This window comes from Podarcis muralis, chromosome 1 (genome assembly GCF_964188315.1).
Source record: "Podarcis muralis chromosome 1, rPodMur119.hap1.1, whole genome shotgun sequence".
NCBI lineage: Eukaryota > Metazoa > Chordata > Lepidosauria > Squamata > Lacertidae > Podarcis > Podarcis muralis.
In genome coordinates this window covers 90,856,810-90,878,863 of record NC_135655.1, presented here as the reverse complement: position 1 = coordinate 90,878,863, position 22,054 = coordinate 90,856,810, and the positions used below count along the sequence as shown (strand labels likewise).

The 22,054-nt window shown below is 42.0% G+C and overlaps 1 protein-coding gene across 11 annotated transcripts in view; it reads left to right on the top strand.

Moving 5' to 3' along the window:
* Positions 1 to 22,054, top strand: part of SEMA5B (semaphorin 5B) — a 358,315-nt gene that overhangs the window by 178,900 nt on the left and 157,361 nt on the right. For all 11 annotated transcript variants that reach the window (XM_077934877.1, XM_077934909.1, XM_077934914.1 and 8 more), the window contains one exon: positions 15,592 to 15,794. In XM_077934877.1, the coding sequence (XP_077791003.1) occupies positions 15,623 to 15,794 (172 nt within the window). In that variant the 5' untranslated portion in view covers positions 15,592 to 15,622. The remainder of the gene's footprint in view (positions 1 to 15,591; positions 15,795 to 22,054) is intronic.

Below are 22,054 nucleotides of genomic sequence, written 5' to 3'. Positions count from 1 at the left end.
TCTTGACGTCAAGCAGCCTCTCTCAGATTATGAAAGTTAGCTGGTCTGGGTAATTGAAAAGTTGCTTTTTAAAAACCTTATTCATATTTTATTTGATCACGCTGACTTCCAAGGCTGACTGAAAGCCCACCTGATCTGAGTTATGACCCTCTCTGTTGTGTTTCTTGGGGGAACGTCTTTTTCTTGTGACATTATGCAAAAAGGTCGCATTTCCAGAAAGCTGGAATCTGTTCCAGTCCTTTCCTGAATTTGTGATCATCATCTCTTGCTTTTTAACATGAGGCTCATGATCTACAGACACCCCAGGTGGACATGTTTAAATTAATCTCGTAATAATTGATTCAAAAGAGATTTGGAGGACAGAATTTGCATAAAAGCCATAATGAGGAGAAATCCTCTTGAGGCCTGACTGAACAGCTAAGCCCCTGAATAACTTACATCTTCCGAACCAATTTGGTTTCCATGTGCAGTTGGGAAGGATCAGGCAGAGGAAGGGTGGTGAAAGGTACTAGCCCAAGACATTTTGCTGCCTGAGGCAGAGAAGCCTATTATGTCCCATTCGAAGTAGAGGTGCACAGTACCCAAGACCAGGCAAGGTGTTTTGGTAGAAAATCCCTCAAATGGCTCTTTCCCTCCCTGGCAGTAAAAATACAATACAATACAATACAATACAATACAATACAATACAATACAATACAATACAATACAATACAATACAATACAATATCAATAAAAATTCAATGAACAAATTGCTGCCATTTTATGATACCTCAATCAGTTGTCTGAGACAGCCACCTCACTCTTTTTAATTAGTTGTGCCAGCCCTGGTGGTGAATGGAAACCTATCAGCCAGCAACACTGTAAACTCACATTTTCATATTTTACGACTCAGGCAGTTTGTGTTATAAGCAAGTTATTAAGTGAGACATGTGTATCTAGACAGATTTTGAGAAAGTGTCTGTAGAACCTGGAACACTCCGTAAAAAAGAGACTTGTAGTCACTGTTTAGAGCAGCAGCCGTCTCGACAGATTTCAGATGGTGGATTCTGTATCCAGTGCCCTTGTTTTGGTTGACAATGCAGTGTATTAAGAATTTCTCCAGAGGTTCCCAGAGGGCAGTCCTGGTACTTTTAGGCAGACTTGGCACAGAGCACCATGCAGCTCAATGCTGTTCAGTGCCAGCACAATGGCAGCCAGCACTGCAACATGACAAAATGTTTGGTTACACAGTTGGGAAGTGGATCTGGGATCCCAGAGCTATCTCACCAGTTTCCATATTGGGGTGCCATCATTTTGTGAGAGATTGCAGTCAAATACAACTGGCAAGCATAGGACTAATTCAGGTATAGGCAACTCGGCCCTCCAGATATTTTGGGACTACAATTCCCATCATCCCTAGCTAACAGGACCAGTGGTCAGGGATGTTGGGAGTTGTAGTCCCAAAAACATCTGGAGGGCTGAGTTTGCGTATGCCTGGACTAATTAGTGCATGAAGGGGTTAAAATAATATAACTGTGTCCCTTGACTCAGTTAGGTCAAGACACCCCCACCCCCACACACATGGGTCACAAGGATTCATATTTTCCTCCCAGATATTTTTGGTGAGGCCCTTGAGAAAGTTCTGGTGGAAACACAGAACAAGCAGAAAGCCATGAAAGATCACTGCAGACAAAAGTAGTTGCAGGCCCTTTGGGCCTACAGATCATACAACAGGAAGTGGCTTGTGGGAGGCTGCAAATCATACTGGTGTAGGTAAGACAGAATAGTAGGTGCCACTTTCTCATGCTTCCAGCCATCTTGCAGCTATCAGTCTTGCAACAAGTTCCAGAAGGGAGCCAAGAAGCAACAGTGTATGTCTCCAGGACTCAGGCCATGTGAGTGGGGCATTGGAGGTTTAAGCGCTTTGCCCAGGAATGCCACATCAGACAAGTAGGACCTCAAAATGGTTTCTGTAGCTACTCCTTGGAGTTTTTCTGGTGACCAAGGGAGAATTTCACTGCTACTTCATGTTCCAAGAAGCTAGACAAAACAGCAGGTATTCTACAAGGCCACCGTTTATCTTCTGACCATCCAAGCAGTAGAAGTTGTTCTGCAGCAGGAGTGGAAGGAAAAAGAAGACAAAGAACAGACATTTAGGCCATCCTCAGCCTCAAGTGGCTGAGCAAGAAGCCTACAAGCGGTTCCCGGATTCTCAAGTTAGTCTCCGAATCTATTAACCAAAATATCTGGATGGCATCCTTTGAGCTCTCAGACGCTTATCCCCACATTCCTATCAAACATACTTGCTTCTGCTATGGACACCATCACTATTGCTGCCCAAGAGAAGAGTTTGTCCCAAGTATATTGCAACATTTATTTTTGACATGGTGTGATTTCTTGGGCAACGTCCGTTTTTTTTACATTTGTGTGTGTGAACTATTAATTATTACAATTAGTGCACTGGCAGCACTGCATGGGACAGGCTGGATGGCAGGAGTGTTGTGTGTTTCAAAAGCTCTGCTAGAGAAGCCAGTTGTGTATGTTTCCTTATTTCTTCACAAATGTTGCAGCAATATGAGGTGTGTGTGTTATTCTATCGATTTTTGGAATTATTCAATTTACTAAGGCGTTTGGGTGGGAAGGGGGATTCTTTTCATCTCCCATTGACAGCTTTATGTGGAGAAGCTCTGTGCTGTTTGTAGAGGAAGCAAATTTGATTTACATATTTACTAGCTGCCTATTTCTCTGTAGTGACATTGTACAACTGCCTGCCTTTCCGAGGAACACGCTTCCCTCTAAAATAACATCCGTCCAGAGCGCAGTAGCTGGAGCTGTGGAAAGTAGCCCCATTGGCTTGTCAATGGGAGAAGTTAATGTAGCACAGCAGCTGCCTGCTGCTGAAGGATGTATACAATAAAGTCGGAGTGCTGGGCACAACCAGTGGGAGGGGAAGGAAATCTGTTTGTTTTGTTCCAAAGCTGAAACATTTATGGGCTCTTTGGATGCCTTTTGGCTCAGAGCTTGTTTGTAAAAGGTGATGCTGTGAAATCTTGAGAGGGTACGGTCATGTGTTCAAACTCATGTCTGAGGGCCTGCTGGATTTAACACAGATTAGCTAAGCCTTGGCTGTGAAGTGATGCTCGCTCCACGTCCTCCCTTTGTAAATCTAAAACACATCAAGGGGACCATGGCGATTTCCAGTTGAAATAAAATTAAAATACAGTAGAATATAAGAGCAAAGCTGGCCAACTTCCTTGTGCATACAGTCACATTGAATTATTAACACTCATGGCACAATTCAAGAGCGAGCAGGGGGCAGCATCGTGCCCAGCTAGAGGTATTTTGGAAGCTTTTAAATCGCATAATTAAAACAGGTAAAAGGGTTTCGGATAGTTCCGGTTGCAGATTTGGCTTGACAAAGATGTTCAAAATGCTGCCAGTTGTGTGTTAGTTTCTACTGTGGCCCTGCTAAAATTGCTTTGGATTGGGGTCCAAATTTTCAGCCTGTTCGTAATTTTCGAAAGAGTTGCTTCAAACACGGCAACCTTCCTTTAAAATATTGCTTTTGAATTTTCAGGAAATGACATGTATGTCCTAGGTTGTTCCCTACCCCCTCCCAGTTTCTGATTTCTCCAGTTCTTTAAACTTCTTCAAAACTTGAATTAGCAAGTATGTTTCAGCACGTTGCATTGGGAAAATATTCTCAAGTCCTCATAATGGCAAGAAGAAGCCCCTTAGACTGAGCTTTGTAAGTCAACACAAAGTGAAACCATTTGCTTCAGCTGAAAATCAGGATATAGGTTTATTGAAAACTTTTAAATTTAGCATTATACATTTCTGCTTCAGATAATTAAACTAAATTGACAAAATATCACCCAAATCTCTAATTAATTAGGAAAAAACCTCTCTCTTTCCCTCTCCCTATCTTTTTAAAAAGTCAAGTTACTATGGAACTAATGTACTTTTAGATCTGCGTTCTCTGCAGTACAGGGATCAGCCAAGGCAGCAGGGGAATGCAGGCATAGCTGTTGATTTAGTATAGATCATAAACTACACCAAATATGAAAGGCTAGCAGCTTCAAGGGGTATGGCAGCTTCAGGGCCTCCACTTCTTTGCTGCTGGTGTGCAGATACTGCAGACTGTGTGGATGATGCATACCCATAGCCAGTTGGGGCTAGGGAGAGCTCTGAGAGTCATGTCTCCCTCACAAATATTCCATGATCCTTCCCTGAATGTAAGCGGGTGTTCCTGCCGGCTGTTGCTGACAGGAGGGCACAAGGTTGGCAAAGGAGGATCAAGGACTTTTCCTTACATTGATGTAAGCAGGAAAGTGGGCCCAGCATGACACAAACCAGTTCCTACAATTTTTGGATTCTGCTAGGAGGAGGATTGGATTTGGCACATTTTTAAAAACAACAACAACACAATTTAGTGTTATTTTACTAACATAATTTAATACATAACTTAAACTCATTTAACTCATATTGGACTATTTGTATTTAAGTTTTTACTGCTTCACATCAACATTAGTTACTCCTCTCTGACATGTCCTTTGGTCCAGGTATATTCATATTCTTCAGGGGGTGGTGAGATATCCTACAACTTTCATAAACTCATTCTAAGACGTTTTGAGATGATAGCCATACCTTTAAATATGAAGTGATCAAAGGTTGGTCTGTCTACCTGTCTTTAATTAAGAAGGAGAACAGCCATCTTTTTCCTCCCAATAATCTGTTATGCTCACAGGACATTCTGTCCCAACTCCTGAAGCAGGCAGTACAGCCACAAGTCCTACATCTGGGTTTGAAAGAAATTGGTCGCAGCCGAAGGATGCCTCAGTTTTAGTCAACTGCAAGTAAAAGCTCTCATCTTGGACCCAAATTGAATCTTGCTACAGATTGTTTATTTGCCTTCCCCAGTAGTTCATGAGTGTCATCTTCCTTTCAAAGACTGAGAGAGAGATTTCCAGCTGTCAAGAATCTTTAATATCTGTGTGGTTTTTTGCTTATGTCCCTGATCATCCATCAGTGGATCAGGGATGAGGAACATGGCTTTACAGAGCTTGTTGGAGATACAGATATCTGCCCATTATCTGTACCTCCCAGAAACAATCGAAGACATTTTTATTTCGACAAGTTTTTCCAACAGAATGAAAATGTCACTGCCTTAGGCCTTCATTTTGTATTGCTTTTAAACCTATATTTAGTTATTGCACTATTTTTAAAACCATTTTAGCTGTTTTTATGTTATGTTTGCAAATTACCTTGAGATACAAATGGTGATTAATGAGATACCAATTAATGGTATTGGTCAGTTAATTGAGATACTAATTAATGAGATTAACCAATACCAAGATGAAGTTCTCCCAGGCTTGCGTGTTGAGCATGCTGCCTTGTGGAAGTGATAGTGGACAACTTAACGACTATCAGGTGCGATGTCTCATGCCTTCCACAGGCGTTGCATCAGGATACTTAAAATGGGTCAGATCCATATGATGCTTTTGTTTCTGCTGCCACCTGACCTTTACTTTTGTGCAGTCTTGCCAAGGGCGTGCACACTCCAGAGCGCCGAGCATCTTTGAGCTGTAAGGAGGGTTAGTGCTCCTGCCTCTCCCCTCAAGGAGGATTGCAACATTAAGGGTCTATAGCAGGCTTCCTCAGCCTCGGCCCTTCAGATGTTTTTGGCCTACAGCTCCCATGATCCCTAGCTAGCAGGACCAGTGGTCAGGGATGATGGGAATTGTAGTCTCAAAACATCTGGAGGGCTGAGTTTGAGGAAGCCTGGTCCATAGGTATTGATGGTGTAATGCTCTTCCTACCTCACGGTCTCAAGCACACTTGAACTCACATGATCAGCCTTGAGAGGAACCTTCAACTAGCCAGTCACATGCCAAAGAGCATGGGCATCAATTCTTGGCTTCTCTATAACACAGTGTTTAAGGAGACTATGATCTTAAGAGAGAAATCTAGCAATTCTAGCATGTCTTGTAGGGAAACAAGGCACTTCCATGTCCCAGTTGAAGACGTGACATTATAAACATGATTGATTGGTCTGGTAAATAATGCAATGTAATTGTACTGCATTGCTCTGTGTTTGTAAGACAAATCTACTATTCATGGAATAAACATAGTTATGGGTAAATTGCAGTCCCTTTCCAGAGCTGGAGCGCAAATGTTCCCTCCTCTGCCTTTGTTTTGCAACATGATGTTTTGAAAAGGTCAGACAGGAGGGCATCTTGATCGGTGATGGATGGGTGTAAGCAAAAAGTATAGGGACTCACTTTTACTATAAGAGGATTCCGATTTTTTAATAAAAAATATTTCTCTTTCTCTCTCTCCCCACCCCTCATGTAACGTTCACTGGACCAGTCTGTCACTGCTGCATGGCACAGCTGTCGGGTTTTATAACATTTATATTTCTTTGTGTTTATCCAGCCAATGAGGTTTTTGAATTTTCTTCTCTTCATTTGATTCTACCCGCTGCTCCTGGTGTGAATTTAGCCAGCCATAAAAGTGCTACAGTTTCTCCCTTCTTTATTTCCTTCCTTATTAAAACATACAGGCAGTCTCAGTGTCTCTCTCTCTCTCTCTCTCTCTCTCTCTCTCTCTCTCTCTCTCTCTCTCTCACACACACACACACACACACACACACAGACAGACACACTTGTCAGAATGGAAAATCTCCCTCTACTTTTGCACTACATCATTTTATTTCTATCATCATTGCTAAATAGATGTGGTTAAAATAAAATTGGTGGCTATACCCCGCAAAATACAGGGGATTATCAGGGATTATCCATACTTGCCTGTTGCCCTGCTCAGTTTTAGGCACAGGACCACATTTTAAAGCTGGTGTCCAAGTGCCCTTTTCTGCCCTGAAGCTTTCCCCACAAAAACTTGCTCTTTAAAGCTTAAGCACAATTCGGGTTTTCTGAGGTTTGCCATATGCACCAATTCGGCTTTAAACGGCAGGCTTTCATGGGGAAAGCTCTGGTGCAAAAATTAAAAATAAGATTGCTCAGACACGGAGCTTTTAAAGCATGGACTGTGCAAGGCAAGGTAAGCGTGGATAAACCCTCAGTGTTGCATATGAAGTTGTTCCCATTTACAGCTTTGAGAGAAGTTAGCTGGATTAGGGGTTTTCTTTTGGCTATTTTTCTCTTCATGTAATGATCATTTATTTATTTTGTAAAATATATACACCGTTTGATTCTTTAAGAACTTCAAAAGTGCTTTGCAAAAATACAAAACAAGAAAATCAAAAGGGGGGGGGGGAATCCCAACAGTTGTTTGAAACATACAAAAGTTAAAATTGCTAAAACAGATTAAAACTACCTCAACTTTCTAAGCATCTTGTTAGGCTTGTCTAAATAAGAATGTTTCAGCAAGCTCTAAAAAAATTACCGTGAAGGCACCTGCTAGATCTCAGTAGGTTCTTAATACAGTATAGAATCTATATTACAAATCCCCAAATGCTTTCTCTGTGTTAATTCCACCAAATAGAATTGCTCTCATCAAGAACTTTGTATATGTTCTTGTGTGGATACTAAATTCTGCTTCGTGTAGACAGCACTATTCATTTTGATGGAAGCAGAAGTTTTGTGCATGTAAAGAAAAATGCATGTAGATTGACTTACTCTGTTTAAATGAACGGGGCAGCCCTTGTTGTCTGGGTAAGCCTGTGCAGAAACTGAAGTTCCTCTGTTCATAAGAAATCATTTGATTGCAGTGACCAGGATGGAGCTGCTGCTGGATATGTACACGCCACAGCCCAGGAGAGTGGGAGGCAGTGTTGCCGCCCACTCTCCTCTCTCCGCCTCGGGGTCAGGCTCGACCCGGGAAGGAGTTGTGGCTGGTGGAGTTGGGTGCAAGAAAGCTGCCTGTCTTTGCAGCTCCCTTGTGCGCCAGAGCCAGGCTCTGATTAGAGAGCCTGTTGTGGAGGCGCCTAGTCACGCCCCCTTAGAAAAACAAGCCCAGGGCCACAGCCCCCTCATCCCGCCTCCACACTATGCTTTTGCTAGGATATAAATCAGCGTATGTAACAAATAAATAATCTTGTTGCCTTAATGCTTGTTGTCTGAAATCTCATTAGGATTAGGCTTCAGGGAGCCATGTTCTGGGACCTAGGTTGCTAGCTGCCTGTCTATGTAGGCCAGATCAGGTGTAGGATCTAAATGGGCACGGTCAACTTCCAGAGGACATGGCGAGGAACAAGCAGCAAGTGGCTTGTTGAAATTGGGCAAAATCAAGGTCCAGAGTGGCAAGCAGGAACTCAGCAGAACCACAGGCTAGAGAAATGAATTGCAAGGACTAAACATTTTCAGATGTAAGGACTGGGATTGGCCTTTGGAGTCAGTTTACAGAATGCATAGGTAAGCTATTCCTGCACCCTTGAGGTCCTTGGCTTTGTCATTTAGTTTTCCTGGTTTGCAGTAGGATCAGAGTGTTGATGGCACAGGAAACAAAGCACTGAAGCCTGAAAACTGGAAATCCCAGTTTAATATTGGTAAATATTATGTAGGTCCTGCCTGTACAGGAAGATGGGAACAGATACTGTCTCCTTAACAACAACAACAACAATAATAACCACTACATTACATTTAAGCACTTCTTCTCTGTGTCCTGAGTGCTCTGCAATGGTGCTTGAATGTCTCAAAGCCTTTTCTGGAGTGTATTGAAGCAGCTAAAGAGTCTATATAATGATGCCATTTGCAAGGCTCCTTGTATCAGAGAGTTGACTAAATGAGCGTAATACGAATTTCAGGTCATGTTGCTTTTAGCAGGTTGCTATACCTCCTGCCAACCTAGCAGTTCGAAAGCACGTCAAAGTGCAAGTAGATAAATAGGTACTGCTCCGGCGGGAAGGTAAACGGCATTTCCATGTGCTGCTCTGGTTCGCCAGAAAGTGGCTTAGTCGTGCTGGCCACATGACCCGGAAGCTGTACGCCGGCTCCCTTGGCCAATAAAGCGAGATGAGCGCCGCAACCCCAGAGTTGGCCACGACTGGACCTAATAGTCAGGGGTCCCTTTACCTTTATACTTTGATATCAATAAGAGGTTCAGCCATTGTTAATTATAACAGCATTGACTGCTCAATACAGTGGTGCCTCGCAAGACGAAATTAATTCGTTCCGCGAGTTTTGTCGCCTTGTGATTTTTTTTGTCTTGCGAAGCACGGTGTTGGAAAAGTTTTGGAAAAGCTTCAAAAATCACCACAAAGTCTTCAAAAACCTCAAAAAAGGCTACCACACCGCGTGCTATGAGTTGCTCCTCGAAGTCAAGTCGCAACTCTATTAACGGAGTTAAGAAAAAGGAAACAAACTTGCAAGACGTTTCCGTCTTGCGAATCAAGCCCATAGGGAAAATCGTCTTGCGAAGCAGCTCAAAAAACAAAAAACCCTTTTGTCTTGGGGGTTTTCCGTCTTGCGAGGCATTCGTCTTGCGAGGTACCACTGTACTAATAAAAATAGTTTTTTTGCTTCAGGGTGGTTCTTGGCAATTTCTTGAAAAGCAGTTGACCTAACATTTTTCTTGAGGGGCTGACATTCCAATGGCCAATTCACTCTTTACCTATAGCTAGTTGTGCATAATTAGCAGCTCATGTGAGCAGTCTGTATGAGAAGGGGACATATACTATGCTGCAGATCAGCTTTGTAAGCCAGGATTTTTATTTTGGGAGCACAAACTGGTTATGGAAGTTGATCTGAAGAATTGTTTACATTACTTCATCATTATTATACTGCTCCTAAACTTTAAAGTGGGAGCCTTGAGTTACAGACTGGCTTGGTCAAGACTGTTGTTTAACTAAATTGTCTAGTGCCGTATTTTTTGCACCACAACACTCACTTTTTTCCTCCTAGAAAGTAAGGGGAAATGTCTGTGCGTGTTATGGAGCGAATGCCTACGGGTGGCAGGGGGGATCTGCTGCAGTTGTGAGCAGAGAATCCATGGTTCCCCTTCCTTCCCTCCTCCGTGGCTCGCTTTGAAACAGCAAAGCGGGAGAAGAGCCGCTGAGTGGGGAGGAGAGAGGGACAGAGAGCCTGCTTGCTTTAAAGGAGCCAACCGGACAGGAGCCGCTTACACTCGTGTAAGCGGCTCCTCTACTCTCCCGCTTTGCTCCTTTAAAGCAAGCAGGCTCTCTGTCCCTCTCTCCTCCCCACTCAGCTCGCTAAATAGCATTATTAGCAGCATCCTTCTCCACACACCACACGCATGCTCCTTGTCCCTTGAGTGCTTTTCCTGTCCTCCCCACTTAAAACGTGGTTACAAAGCACGGATCCACATGGATCCTCAGGATTTTTGCACTGGGTCACCCCAAATTCACCTTCAGATCACATAGCATGTCCATGGCTACATCTTGCACCAAAAAAATCACGCACCCACTGTTGCCTGGGGTCGCAGTGGTGCAAAAACGTGGTTGCAAAGCATGGATCCACATGGATCCTCAGGATTTTTGCACTGGGCTACTCCAAACTCACTGTCAGATCACATGTCTGTGGCCGCAGCATGAACCACAAAAATTATACATCCACTGTTTCATTTAGAATATTTTTTTCCTTGTTTTCCTCCTCTAAAAACTACGTGCGTGTTATGGTCTGGTGCGTGTTACACAGCGAAAAATACGGTAATTTTGTTACTCTTGACAATATCCGTTTTTATTGTTTGCTGTATTCTAATGTTCTTCAAGAACACTTGAAAAGTGAACACTGTAAGTTTATCCACACTTACCTTTCTTATGCTCATTTCAGGCACAGTTCTTGATTTAAAGCTTCATGCCTGAGTGCTCCCCGCTCCCCGCCCCCGAGCCTTCCCTGCGATAATCTGCTCTTTAAAGCTCAGTTGGACCAAATAGAAATCCATGGAAAACCTGAATTGACGTTTGCTCTGGACTATTCCCACTGCCCAGTTCTCCTTTGCTTCTCTAGATTCCCGAGTGATTTCAGGGGGATTGTGAACCTCAGCTTGCTACATGGATAGGTACCTATAGACAACTACCTGCAGATAGCACCTACATTTGATCTGCCATGCAGCAAGTTTGGCAATGGTTACCACATGCTGCCTCCACTCTTGGAGGCATTAAGACTGCTGGGGATTACAAGTAGGAAGACTGCTGTTGCATCTGGGTTCTGCTTTTGGGCTTCACGTAGACACCTGATGGGCCACTGTGAAAACAGGATAGTAAACTAGATGGCCTAATCCAGCTGTTCTTAGGTAGTTCTGTTGCGTCAGTTCGTAAAATACAGCATTTTATATACAAGGTTTGTCTCTAGTCTCTTCTCTAAAAGATTTACTACTTTTTAGGGGGGTGGGGAATCTTCTGTGTCAAGCCAGTTGATTAGATGTTCTCATCTTCCATCTTTTGATCATGGAAGTACACCCTAATTCTACATGCAGAATCCTTTTTTCATTAAAATTATGTTTCCAGAAGAGAAAAGATTATGGTTGGCAGTAACACATTACTTATTTATCCTCTTTTTGGTATTGCTAATTAGCACATGGCCTATGGAAGCCTGGCAGGGGGCACTGTAGAGAAGAGGTGTCTTATTGTTCATAAAGCTATTTCTAATTCTTCTGAAGCTTTTGCTTCAGGGGCAAGTTGTTTGCCTCCCTTGTCTCCACAGAACATTGATGGCCACCTACTGCATCTGATGGAATTCATTTGGCTGAACATTTCTTCCAAATGAAGCCGATAAGTAATTATCATCTGATACAATTAAAAGATATGAGAGAGAGAGGGGGGGAGGGGCAGGGAGCTAGCAAATAGGAAAGCCTAGTTTAGCACTAGCAAATGTGATAGGGAATGTTTTGTTAACAGCAAACCAATCACGTTTACATGCCTCTGTGGAGCTGTTATTTCTGCGTTGTTTTTATGATGCAAACACACAAGAAACCAATGGCCAATTCTCACTCTCTAAAGGGATTGTCTCATGTGACCCAAGTGGCTCTGATGTTCATGAGGAGCTTAACCATAGAGCACCTGGAAGAGGTGGTAGGCACTACTTTGCTCTCAGGTCTTCACGCAGAGATATATTTGGAACGCTCTCCCTCTGGATTTCCTGCATGGAGCAGGTGCTTGGCCTACAAAGCCCTATTCTGATCATATAAGTCACAGCGTATACGTGTTTGGTCCATGCTGGGTTATGACACTGTAGGCAGGCAATGATTAGTAGTAGTACTAGTAACTTGTGGTGCTCTAGCTGAGGTGACCCCTTCCCTCCCCCAGTTGCTACCATAGGGCAATTCATGTACCATCTTGTCCTTCTTGTGACTTTTGAAGGATAGCTATATTTCAATTTGTGTCTTAATTAGGTAGATTTGCATTCAAATCCAAAACAAATTTCTACCACTTCTTGACTAAATTGTTCACATAGTTCTACATATTGCAGTTTGAATCCTTCTGTTTATGCAAGTGGTCGTGCAAGCGATTCCAAAAATGCAACAACGCATCTTGGATTTGATTTCACCAGTCTTGTTTGTAGCATGAGGGTGCAAACACAGCTTGTCTATGTTGACCATATTGGCACTTTTGTACCCAACCTATAATTTCTGAAGGGCTTTCAAAATGCAGCACTATTCAGTAAGTGAGCTGAAAGAGAGATCCTGGCTGCAGTGTTACAATCTAATAGACAGAAAGGCAGGGAAGCACAAGGAATATAATAGGAAAGGAAATGAAGGAGAATGAGCTTCCATGTAAAAGCTGGGGAGAGAAGGAATGTGTCTTCAAAAGGGGTATTTATAAACCAGAAACCCAGGGAGGTTTTCTAATATCAGGAGGCAGGGCACTCCAGAGGATGAAGAATAACAAGAGTAAAGGAGATGCAAACACTAGATAACAAACCAATGAGATTATTTTTGCTTGATAAGAAGGCAATAAAATGAAGCGAAGTAGATAAGTGATAAGAAAGCAGAAAGATAAGGAGGGCAAGAAGACTTTTATAAGCTAAAAGAAGTTCCAATGGAATCCTGAGTGGAAATAGAAGTGAAGTAGAGCAAGTTACATGATTAAAAAGAGCAGCATGAAAAACCAAGCAATTTTAAACAGAGGGGAATGGTTGAAGATAGGTGTCTTGTTGGGGGAACTGTGTTTTGGGAATTACGAGGGTGCAGTATGGTGCGGTGGTTCACTTACAGCAGGAAGACATGACAGTGTGGTGCTTGGGAAACCCAACCTCAATCTTTCACTCAGCCATGAAGGTTCTGGGGCGACTTTACTGGATAACTGCTCTGCCCCATTCACAGATAACACAAAGTGAACAACTTTGCTGGGCTGATAGATAGATAGGTAGGTAGGTAGATAGATAGATAGATAGATATAGATAGATAGATGAAGAAAACTTAGTACATTTGCTTTTTCTGTAAGTTTGAATGTCGAGTTGTCCTTAAAAACTCTTGCTCATTTGACTTTGTTTCTACAAATGAAACTAGAAAGACCAAAATAAATTCTGAAGGCATTTCAGCTGGCCTCTCAAAGGTTCTTATAAGCAGGTGTGTTGTCTGTAGACCACTTGGAAATTGAACAAAACTTTTTGAATGCACACCGCACCCTGTACTATCTCATGTAGCGCTCATTTAGCCCCGGCAATGCCTTGATTCACAGCTCACTACAGTCAGAGTGATGCCTTCCCTTAATTTTAGTAGCCCTCGGTGTCAGGCCAAGTTCCCGTGGTGCCTGATTATATAGGCTCTTTCTTAGACACAGCACTTGCTGAAGTCACTAGACATTCACACTGAGTTTTCCCTCTCATTTATCACAGTCTGTGGAGAAAATTTTAATTTGACCAGCATTCTTCCCTCCCCCCGCCTCCAGTTTTAGTGAGTGGGGACTTGGAGCTGTAAAGTTTAACTTCTTCTGAACTGAACTGGTGATGATGATTGCACTGAGAGTTTGAGGAGTCACAGCTTAGTTTTATTGACAATATTCTTAAAAACAACAACACCACCAAAAACTCGTCCCTTGAAGTACATAGTCAGCAGCAACATATGCCTTCAAAAATATTGTGGCTTTCTTCTTATTGTTTCTTTAAAAGGAGTCTAATGTCTTTGTTGCTGTTGGTACTGGCGCGACTTGAATAATAATCATGTTTGACAGTCTGGTAGGCCTTTCAGTTACATTTGGTTTGTCAGCAATTAATATTGTGGGCCCCAGGACCATTCTGCAAAACTGGACAATATATGCCCCAACTGAATTTGAGCTCTCTTTCAGATAATCTCTTTATAGCACAATAAATGTGAAGCTGATTCTGGATCCAGAGATTTCTCTAAGTAAATATGATGCCTCTGTGTGGAGATATTGGCACTTTCCCAGTACTTGTCACTATATATTATTACTCAGACCTCCCACCCAAGTTTTCCTGTGCCTTCCTCAGTTAGCACTCTTATTGCTAAAGTGAGTGCTGTGTGGAAAGTGGTTGTGTGTTGTCAGCGTTACACACTGGATAGCACCTTGTGGGGTTACTTGTGACAGGCCACACAACTACTTGCCACTGTGCCCTGTAACCCAGTTTTAATGGTCTTAGTTGCTGTGTGATTGCATTTCTGGAGTGCTCATCAAATGTCAAATGTATTTATCTGTGTTTTAAAAACCCTACCAAAATTTGCAAGTCTGCCCTCACCTCCTACACTCTATTGCTATTTCAGGAACCTTTACTTCTTAGTATTTTCTTATTCTTCAAACTTCCTTGCTGGCTGGCTTTGCACAGCCAGCTCTGGGTCACTTAGTCAGCTTCACTTTACCCATCCTCAGACGCCAACAACTCCATCATTTCTGTCTCCCTGCAGCGAGTCTGTTCACAACTGTTATAGGAGGACGGGGGACTACAGTACAATTGTATATGATGGTTTTTCACCTTTGTGAAATAGTCCCACAAGTATCTGTCAAGTCTGGAAAAAGTGTTGGATCTTAAAGAACCGCAAGCAAAGTTCTGTTCATGGAATGGGCTTCTCACCTCATGCTTTTCTCCCTGCAGCTATTCTCCAATTTCTGATTTAAAATGGTTCAGCGAGTTTTAAAGTTCATGAAATGGTGGTGATGGGGAGTTTTGCTTGTCGCTCGCTCTGTCATAGGCAACATCCAGTAGTGCCTATGAAACTTGTTCTAACATATTTTCCATGACAAAATGTATATAGTGATGAATATAGGAGTGAGTAGCTTTCTGGGAGGGAAGTATTATATTTTTCCAGGTCCAATATACTACGTTTTGAGAACTGGGAAAGTACTCCCCTTCCTGTGCCTCCGTAAATCTGTTTTGGAGCAGATTTGGGGGTGATGTAGGGTGTGGGTGGGGGGAGAGGGGGAAATCCCATTGCACTAGTGCTAATGTCTGCCCATTACAAGAATTTAGCTGAATATTGCCAATTGTCAACAGTAATGCAACCTTGAGAGACACTGTGCACTTGTATAAACTGAGCCCAACGTATGTGGAATAAATGATGGTCGTATCACCAACGATCTAATGTCATGTTGACTGTTCTCAGTGTTGCTGTTTTGAACATTATTGCAAATTGTTACTCATCATGTGGGCTGGTTATGTGAGTGACAAAATAATCCCACCTGTTCAATATTCTTTTTTTAAGTGATCCACCTTTTCCCTAATTTATTTCTTTATATTTCAGGTATCTTCTGGGGCCCTACCTTGGACGCTGAATGTGCAGCACGTCTTCAGTCATGGTTGTTTCAAGATTAAAGGCTGTTCCACTATCATTGCCAAGCCTTTTCCTTCTCACTTTTCACCTCTCTGCATCACAGAATATCCTTGTTTACTCTGAAGATGAGCAGCAGTGTTCAAGAAGAGAGCACCCAATGATTTCTTTTGAAGGTGGGAGTCCTTCCCTTCTGATCTCTCTGCTCTAGTTTGAGAATAAGCATTTTAGGTGGATTTGGATTATCACAACCTCTTACAATGCTGTTTTCTAATGAGATGCAAGATGAGCTTGTTCAGTGGCATATACTGCTCACATAGTTTCTACTTCATCTCTCAGGTTACAAAACCTGCTCTTCCACAAATTAAAACAGGAGTTTTGCGAACTTCTAATTGGTGTTGTAAAGTTAGCATCTTCTATCTTTCAATGAAGCGATGGTCATTCTCTCTTGGTAGTATGTGGTAGTTAGATGGAGACCTGACCTTTCAAACTGTATATTAAGGGGTATTTGGTGGGGTTGATACCAGGTCAAAGGATAGTGATTATTATTGAATAGTAACGGATATTATTGGATAGTAATGTTCAGGGCATTGAATATCCTGTCTTTTTTCTTGTGTTTTTAACCAGACATTGCCAACTGACTTTTAAAAAACATTTCTCCACAGCTTTAAGAGCTAGATACTTTCTTGTTAGTGAAAGGAAAATGGAAGAAAGAGAACCTGCTATGTAATGGTTCTACTTGGCCTTAATATCCATACAATGATACTGCCTGCCCTTTCATGGTGTTCAATATGCTGCCATTGAAGCACTTTCAAGCCCATTTTCCAGTTTTAATTAATTTTGAAGTGAAGTGTTGATTTTGCTTTTTACCTTTGGGATATGGAAGTGTGCTTGTAATTGAATTCTCCAATCAGGACAAATGAGTGAAGCTACTTATGACCTTTTGAGAATAGGAAGGAAAGGTTGAAAGCTTGCAGACCCTGCTGACTTTTTTTGGATGCATCTCCTGAGACGGTCCTAGAAGGAAGTGAACTGCTCTTGCTGCATTTCACATGTGTCAGCAGCCTGGGTTTTTTTGTTACCTTTTGTTCTTCTCTTTTCTTTTATTCCATTACCTGTACTTAAATGGATTAAATTAAATTAGTGAAACCTTTAAGCCTGCAAAATAAAATGCCGGCTCTAACGTTCATCCTATGGAACCAGGAAATAAACCTTGATATTTTTTTAAAAACTGCTCAGTAAATTGGACAATGTGCTTTATTGGGAAAGAGCAAAAGGCAAAACCCCTGGGATTAACCGAGAACCTGTTTGGCTGTTTAAACCATTAATGTAGTGACAGGCTTGTTTGAACGGAAGGCAAAGCTGAATTATCCTGAACGCACTGACATTTGTGGTTTAAATGGGATCAGGTTAGAAATGATTATTTAGATTTGTATTAATTTTGTGCCTCTGGTGAATATTACTTTTGCTGCTCTATTTTATGTTTTATTATTATTACTGTTCAGAGTTTTGTACGTTTCTAAATTGTTTATGAGTTGCCTTGGGGTTCTGGAGAGGCTGGAAAAAAATGTTTGAAATAGGTACATAAACAAACCAATAGAAGCAGTTTGTACAAACCCAAAGGCTGTTGCTAGAGGAACCGTTTATATTACGAACTAGACAGCCACAGCTAAATTGTACCTATGAGCTGCTGGATACCTCTAGCTTCCTTTGTTTTCTGGCTACAGTTCCAAATGATCAGCCATGGGAAAAGTATGATGTAGACTCTGTGTGGTGTTGTGTTGTGTTGTGCAGTGCTAGGAGCTTGTGGTAGGAAATTCTATTGGATCCCATTGAACACACCACACAGAGACTTGTGCAGTAGTTGCTGCTGCTTGAAATCCAGACGATGTTGGAAGTGATCCACATGGCACTGTTTCACTGTGGCTTAGATACCAATCAGCCACCACACCGTTGCTGGTTTGGGAGAACAGAGCCTCAGACACACCCAGGGTGTTGAGCCCCGGCACTCTGGGCAGCCCAAAAGAGAATCCATCTGCTGAACAGAGAGAAATTCAGTTTATCTTGCTACATTTGGATAGCTCATACGAGCCTTGATTTTAGGCAGAGCGTTATGGGTGGTGTATAGGCTGAATCTCCACCTGAAGCCCCCAAGGTCACGAGAACAAAATTGGTTATGGACTTCTTATTGTTTCTTAAAGTGTGACTCGTGGTGCCAGACCAGCAAGCAAAGGCTAACTCCCCCATGGCTCTGCTTTAGACCTGTTATGCTAAGACCATTCATACTGGCTGCTTTAGACATCACGATAAGCTATGCTTAATGGTTTTTCTTTGAAAGCACAGTTGGCAAATGAGTGGGAGCAACCAATCTTGGCTTAGTGTTATAGCCAAACTGAGGGTTCTTGACTTTGTTTATTCTGGCATGGTTTGTTTTGCTGAAACAAGACATAATGACAAAGTCAAGAACAAATATGGCCTTCAGATCATGGTTTATATGGGGCAAAGGTAGACACGATTCCCAGGTTAGATGTAATGGTAACCCAAGGTTTGTTGTTTCCACAGCAAACCATTATCTGCGGCTTGCTGTGACCTGCAAATGTAGCCCTTGTATGCTTTATTTATTTAAAGCATCAACACCTTGCCTTTCTATTAAAATGCTCAAGGCAGCTCTCAACAACAGTTAAAAATAAAAGATAAAAGATGAGGAATCGGGTGACGGCAGCAAAAACAAAACTAAAAAACAAAACAAAAAAACACCCAAGGAGCTGAAGTATCAACTGTTTGGCAGACCCATTTAAAAAAGAAATGTATTTGCAAGCTGGTGGAAGGCCATTGCAGAGAGGGAGCAGGGCTGGCTTATTTTGAAGTTCAGGCCTGACTAGCAAGAAGGCTCTGTAGCTAGAGGAGCATAAGATGCTGTCTTCCATGGAGTCAGTCCATAGGGCTACCTAGGTCAGAATTGCATTATCTGCATTGATTGGTGGCAGCTGGCCCTTCTTCAAGATTCCAGGGTTTCAGCTTGGAACTTTTTGCATGTGCAATATAGCTCTTCTTCGAAGTTTTGCATGGACTCTAGGTGTTAGCATAACACAAAACACAGCACTGGGATGCACCAGCCATTCTGTGCTTAGGGGTGTTTGAACAGGGGTCTTAGCATAAGTAATCAAATGTAAAAAGTTTGTGAGAAGGCTTTTGTTTTTAAAACTGAGCAGTATAAAATAAAACTTCTGTGTGTGCCCCCCCCCCCCGGGTTAATCAGTTGCTTTTAATGAATGTGTATCTTTTTCTGTCTTCACAAACTACTTAACTGCTTAGAAGTGCTGTGGGCATTCCTATGTGTCGATTACTGCACCCAGCAATAATTAACTTGCTAGATTGTCAGCTTCACAGAGAGCATGTTAATTTTATTTAGAATTTGTTAATTGAATTCCCTCTTGGAATTTCCCTTTTAGCCTCCATTGTTATTTAACAACTTGAGAGGAAATCTTCCTTTTAAGAGAGGTAGGAAAGATATAACTGGTATGTTCTCTGAGCAAGGTTTATTTAGAAGGGGAGCAGGTGCCAGTCAAGAGAAGTGATTGATCAATGTGATATGGCAGATTTTCAGATAAGTATTAAACTTTCTGTTTGTTTTTTTAACCTAAGGCACATATTCCTCTATTAGTCATTAGTGGACTAAGGCTGCAAGCCAGCGCTTGCTTATATAAGCTCCATTGAAGTGAGACTTACCTGTGGGATTTTCCCCACAGACACAGGGAGAAGGGAGGGAAGCACCGTAATCTCTCAAGTCTTCTTTATCTGGTTCCCATGAGGTGACCATCACTTACCACAAGCAACTGGGCGAGTCACTACTTAGAAGCTTGTCCTATTGTAGTTTGCAAAAGCCAGTAGCCTGAAAGAATGCTCTGATTTTGTGCTTGAAACAAGCTCAAATGTTGTGATTTTTCAGGGATATCTGACTCAGGAATAGCATCATGTTAGGTTAATTTAGTTGCTATGTTATAAACAGTAGCAGGTTTTTGCTTGTTCTTTTCTGCATCAAGTTACTATTTTAATTTTGAAGGGACTGAAGGAAGACAGTGTGTGTTGCTTAAGGGGTCCTGATTATTTTCTTTGCTTTAGCTCAGCTGTGGGGAACCTTTGCCCCTCCAGACATTCTTGAACCACAACTGCAACATCCATGGCCATTGGCCATGCTTGTTGGGGATTATGGGAGTTGTAGTTCAGTAACATCTGAAGCCACACCTGCTTTAGATGCTATGGTATGAATACGAGCCTTGCCCATAAATGATTAAAAGTGGTATCCTGTTCCAAACATGCAGGACACCTTTGTCCAGCTTTGCCCATAATTATGGTGAGAGGTTTATTCTGCAATTGGTGTTTTAGTTCTGATAGTTAACAATGTATTCTGATTGTAACCTCCCCTTGGACTGCTTTTAGCAGTGATGTATAGGCTATCCATATTTAAAAAGAACGAATACATCTTGAAAATAAATATTGTTTTTAGTACGTTAGGTACTTGCTTAGTTGGTTAAAGGCTAGGCTAAAAGGCCCTTCCCATTCACTTGGAGCTTATGAGAGGATGAAGGGAGTCCTGCATGGTTTGCCTCCTCTGTCCTTTTTCTTTTCTTGGCCATTTTGTTGTGTTAGCCTGCCAGTAAGGCCTGCTCAATTTTAAGGTTAGTGAACCTTTTCTAAGTAGTTCATGTTACGCATGGAATATGATAGAATTGGAGTTTCCTGGCACATTCAGATCAAGAAGAGGAGAAGAAGATAGGGGGCCTAGTCACAAGCAGTTTCACAGAGGCTAGAGATTTGGGTTCCTATGTACAAAGAGTTCCCAGGGCAGCTGCACTGCAGCAGTCAGGAACCTCCATGGATTTCCCCCTCCCCTTAATGTCCACAGCAGCAGGGGGAAAGGATACCCGTAGGCTGTTTGGTGAGAATATTGCCTTTTCTGTGGGTCTACATCAGACGGCACAGCCTTACTGGTTAACCTTTTCCTTTTACCAATCTGGAAACGCTATTAGAGCATGGATTTTGGCTAAAAATAAACTGACCATCAGCTGCTGCATTGCGCACATGCCTGGCAGTGTTGCGGGTTGTTTCAAAGAGACCCATGGGCTTTCCGTTATGGATTTCTTGCCCATTAATGAAATCCCATTGAATGTGAAAATGTGAAAATGAAATGGGAGAAAACGATGCTGATAATTTCCTGTTCTGTAGGGTTTGTTTGTTTGGATAATGCCACTAATAAAGCCATATGTATTTGCTATTTTAGGAAAGCTGTGTCCCCCCCCCCTTAAATGTTTTTTTTCCTTTTTCTTTAAAAGCAAGTATTTCAGAGTAAAAATCAGCACACTTTACAACTACAGCAACAGTATTTCTTTTCTGTTTGTCTGTCTTTGGAGTTTTTAGACACTTAGCATAAAGCATGATGAGAACTAATAAAAATAAATCAGTGTGGTGAGCCAGAAAGACCTCTGGAATAAAAGACAGATCTGGGAAAAGTGCCCTTCATTCACAAAATGCTTCACATACAGAGAGTCGCTCACGAGCTGGAAAGAAAAGGAAGATTTTACGGTGTGAATTAAAGAGGGGAAGTGATTCAGTGTCTCTCATAGGAGGAGTGAAAGAGATAATTTCACAGAGCCGAGGCAGAATAAGAGCCACCTCCAACTAAGGGGTAGGGGATGGGGAATCACAGGAGGCAAAACAGAAGCATCCAGAAATGGAGAAGAAAGAGTGCTAATGTCAAGGAAGACTATGTGTGAGAGTAAGCAGGCTATCGGTGAGAAAGAGAGGGCATATGCATAAGTAGGAATGGTGTCCAGAGCTGAGAATGCCTGTGCTATTTAAGTCTGTATTTACATCAGCAGAAATGTTAGCATTATAACCCTTAGTGATTTGGTTTATGATGCATCATTCCCTATTGAACACATGGGAAAAAATACTTTGTATGATATATGTGTGTGCATACACACACATACATATATACAGTATGCATATTTTCTGGTGTGTGCCTAGGATTTAGATTTTTAAAATCAGCTTAAATTTGTGTGCGGTCAGATGTGCATCTTCTTCGATCCTGATCACGAGCCTGCATTTCACAAAAGTATTTAAATAGATCTATAAAATACCTATTTTGTATTCATAACATTTCAGGCTTGTTCCCAGGGGTGGTGGGGTACCCTGAGAATCAGAGTAGAAAGCATTGAGTATAGTTGTACCAGTGGCTTATCTCTGGTTATAATTCATGCTTACCTGTGATTGTTAGGAGTCTTATGGAAATGCTGTAGGAGGTTGATCAGATGATTGAGGTGAATGGCAGGAAATTGGGGAGTTGGACTTAGATGAAACTGGGGAGAGTGTTAATGGGATGGGGAATGATAAGTTGGGACCCCAAGAAGTGTCTGAGAGACCCAGTGAGCTGGGA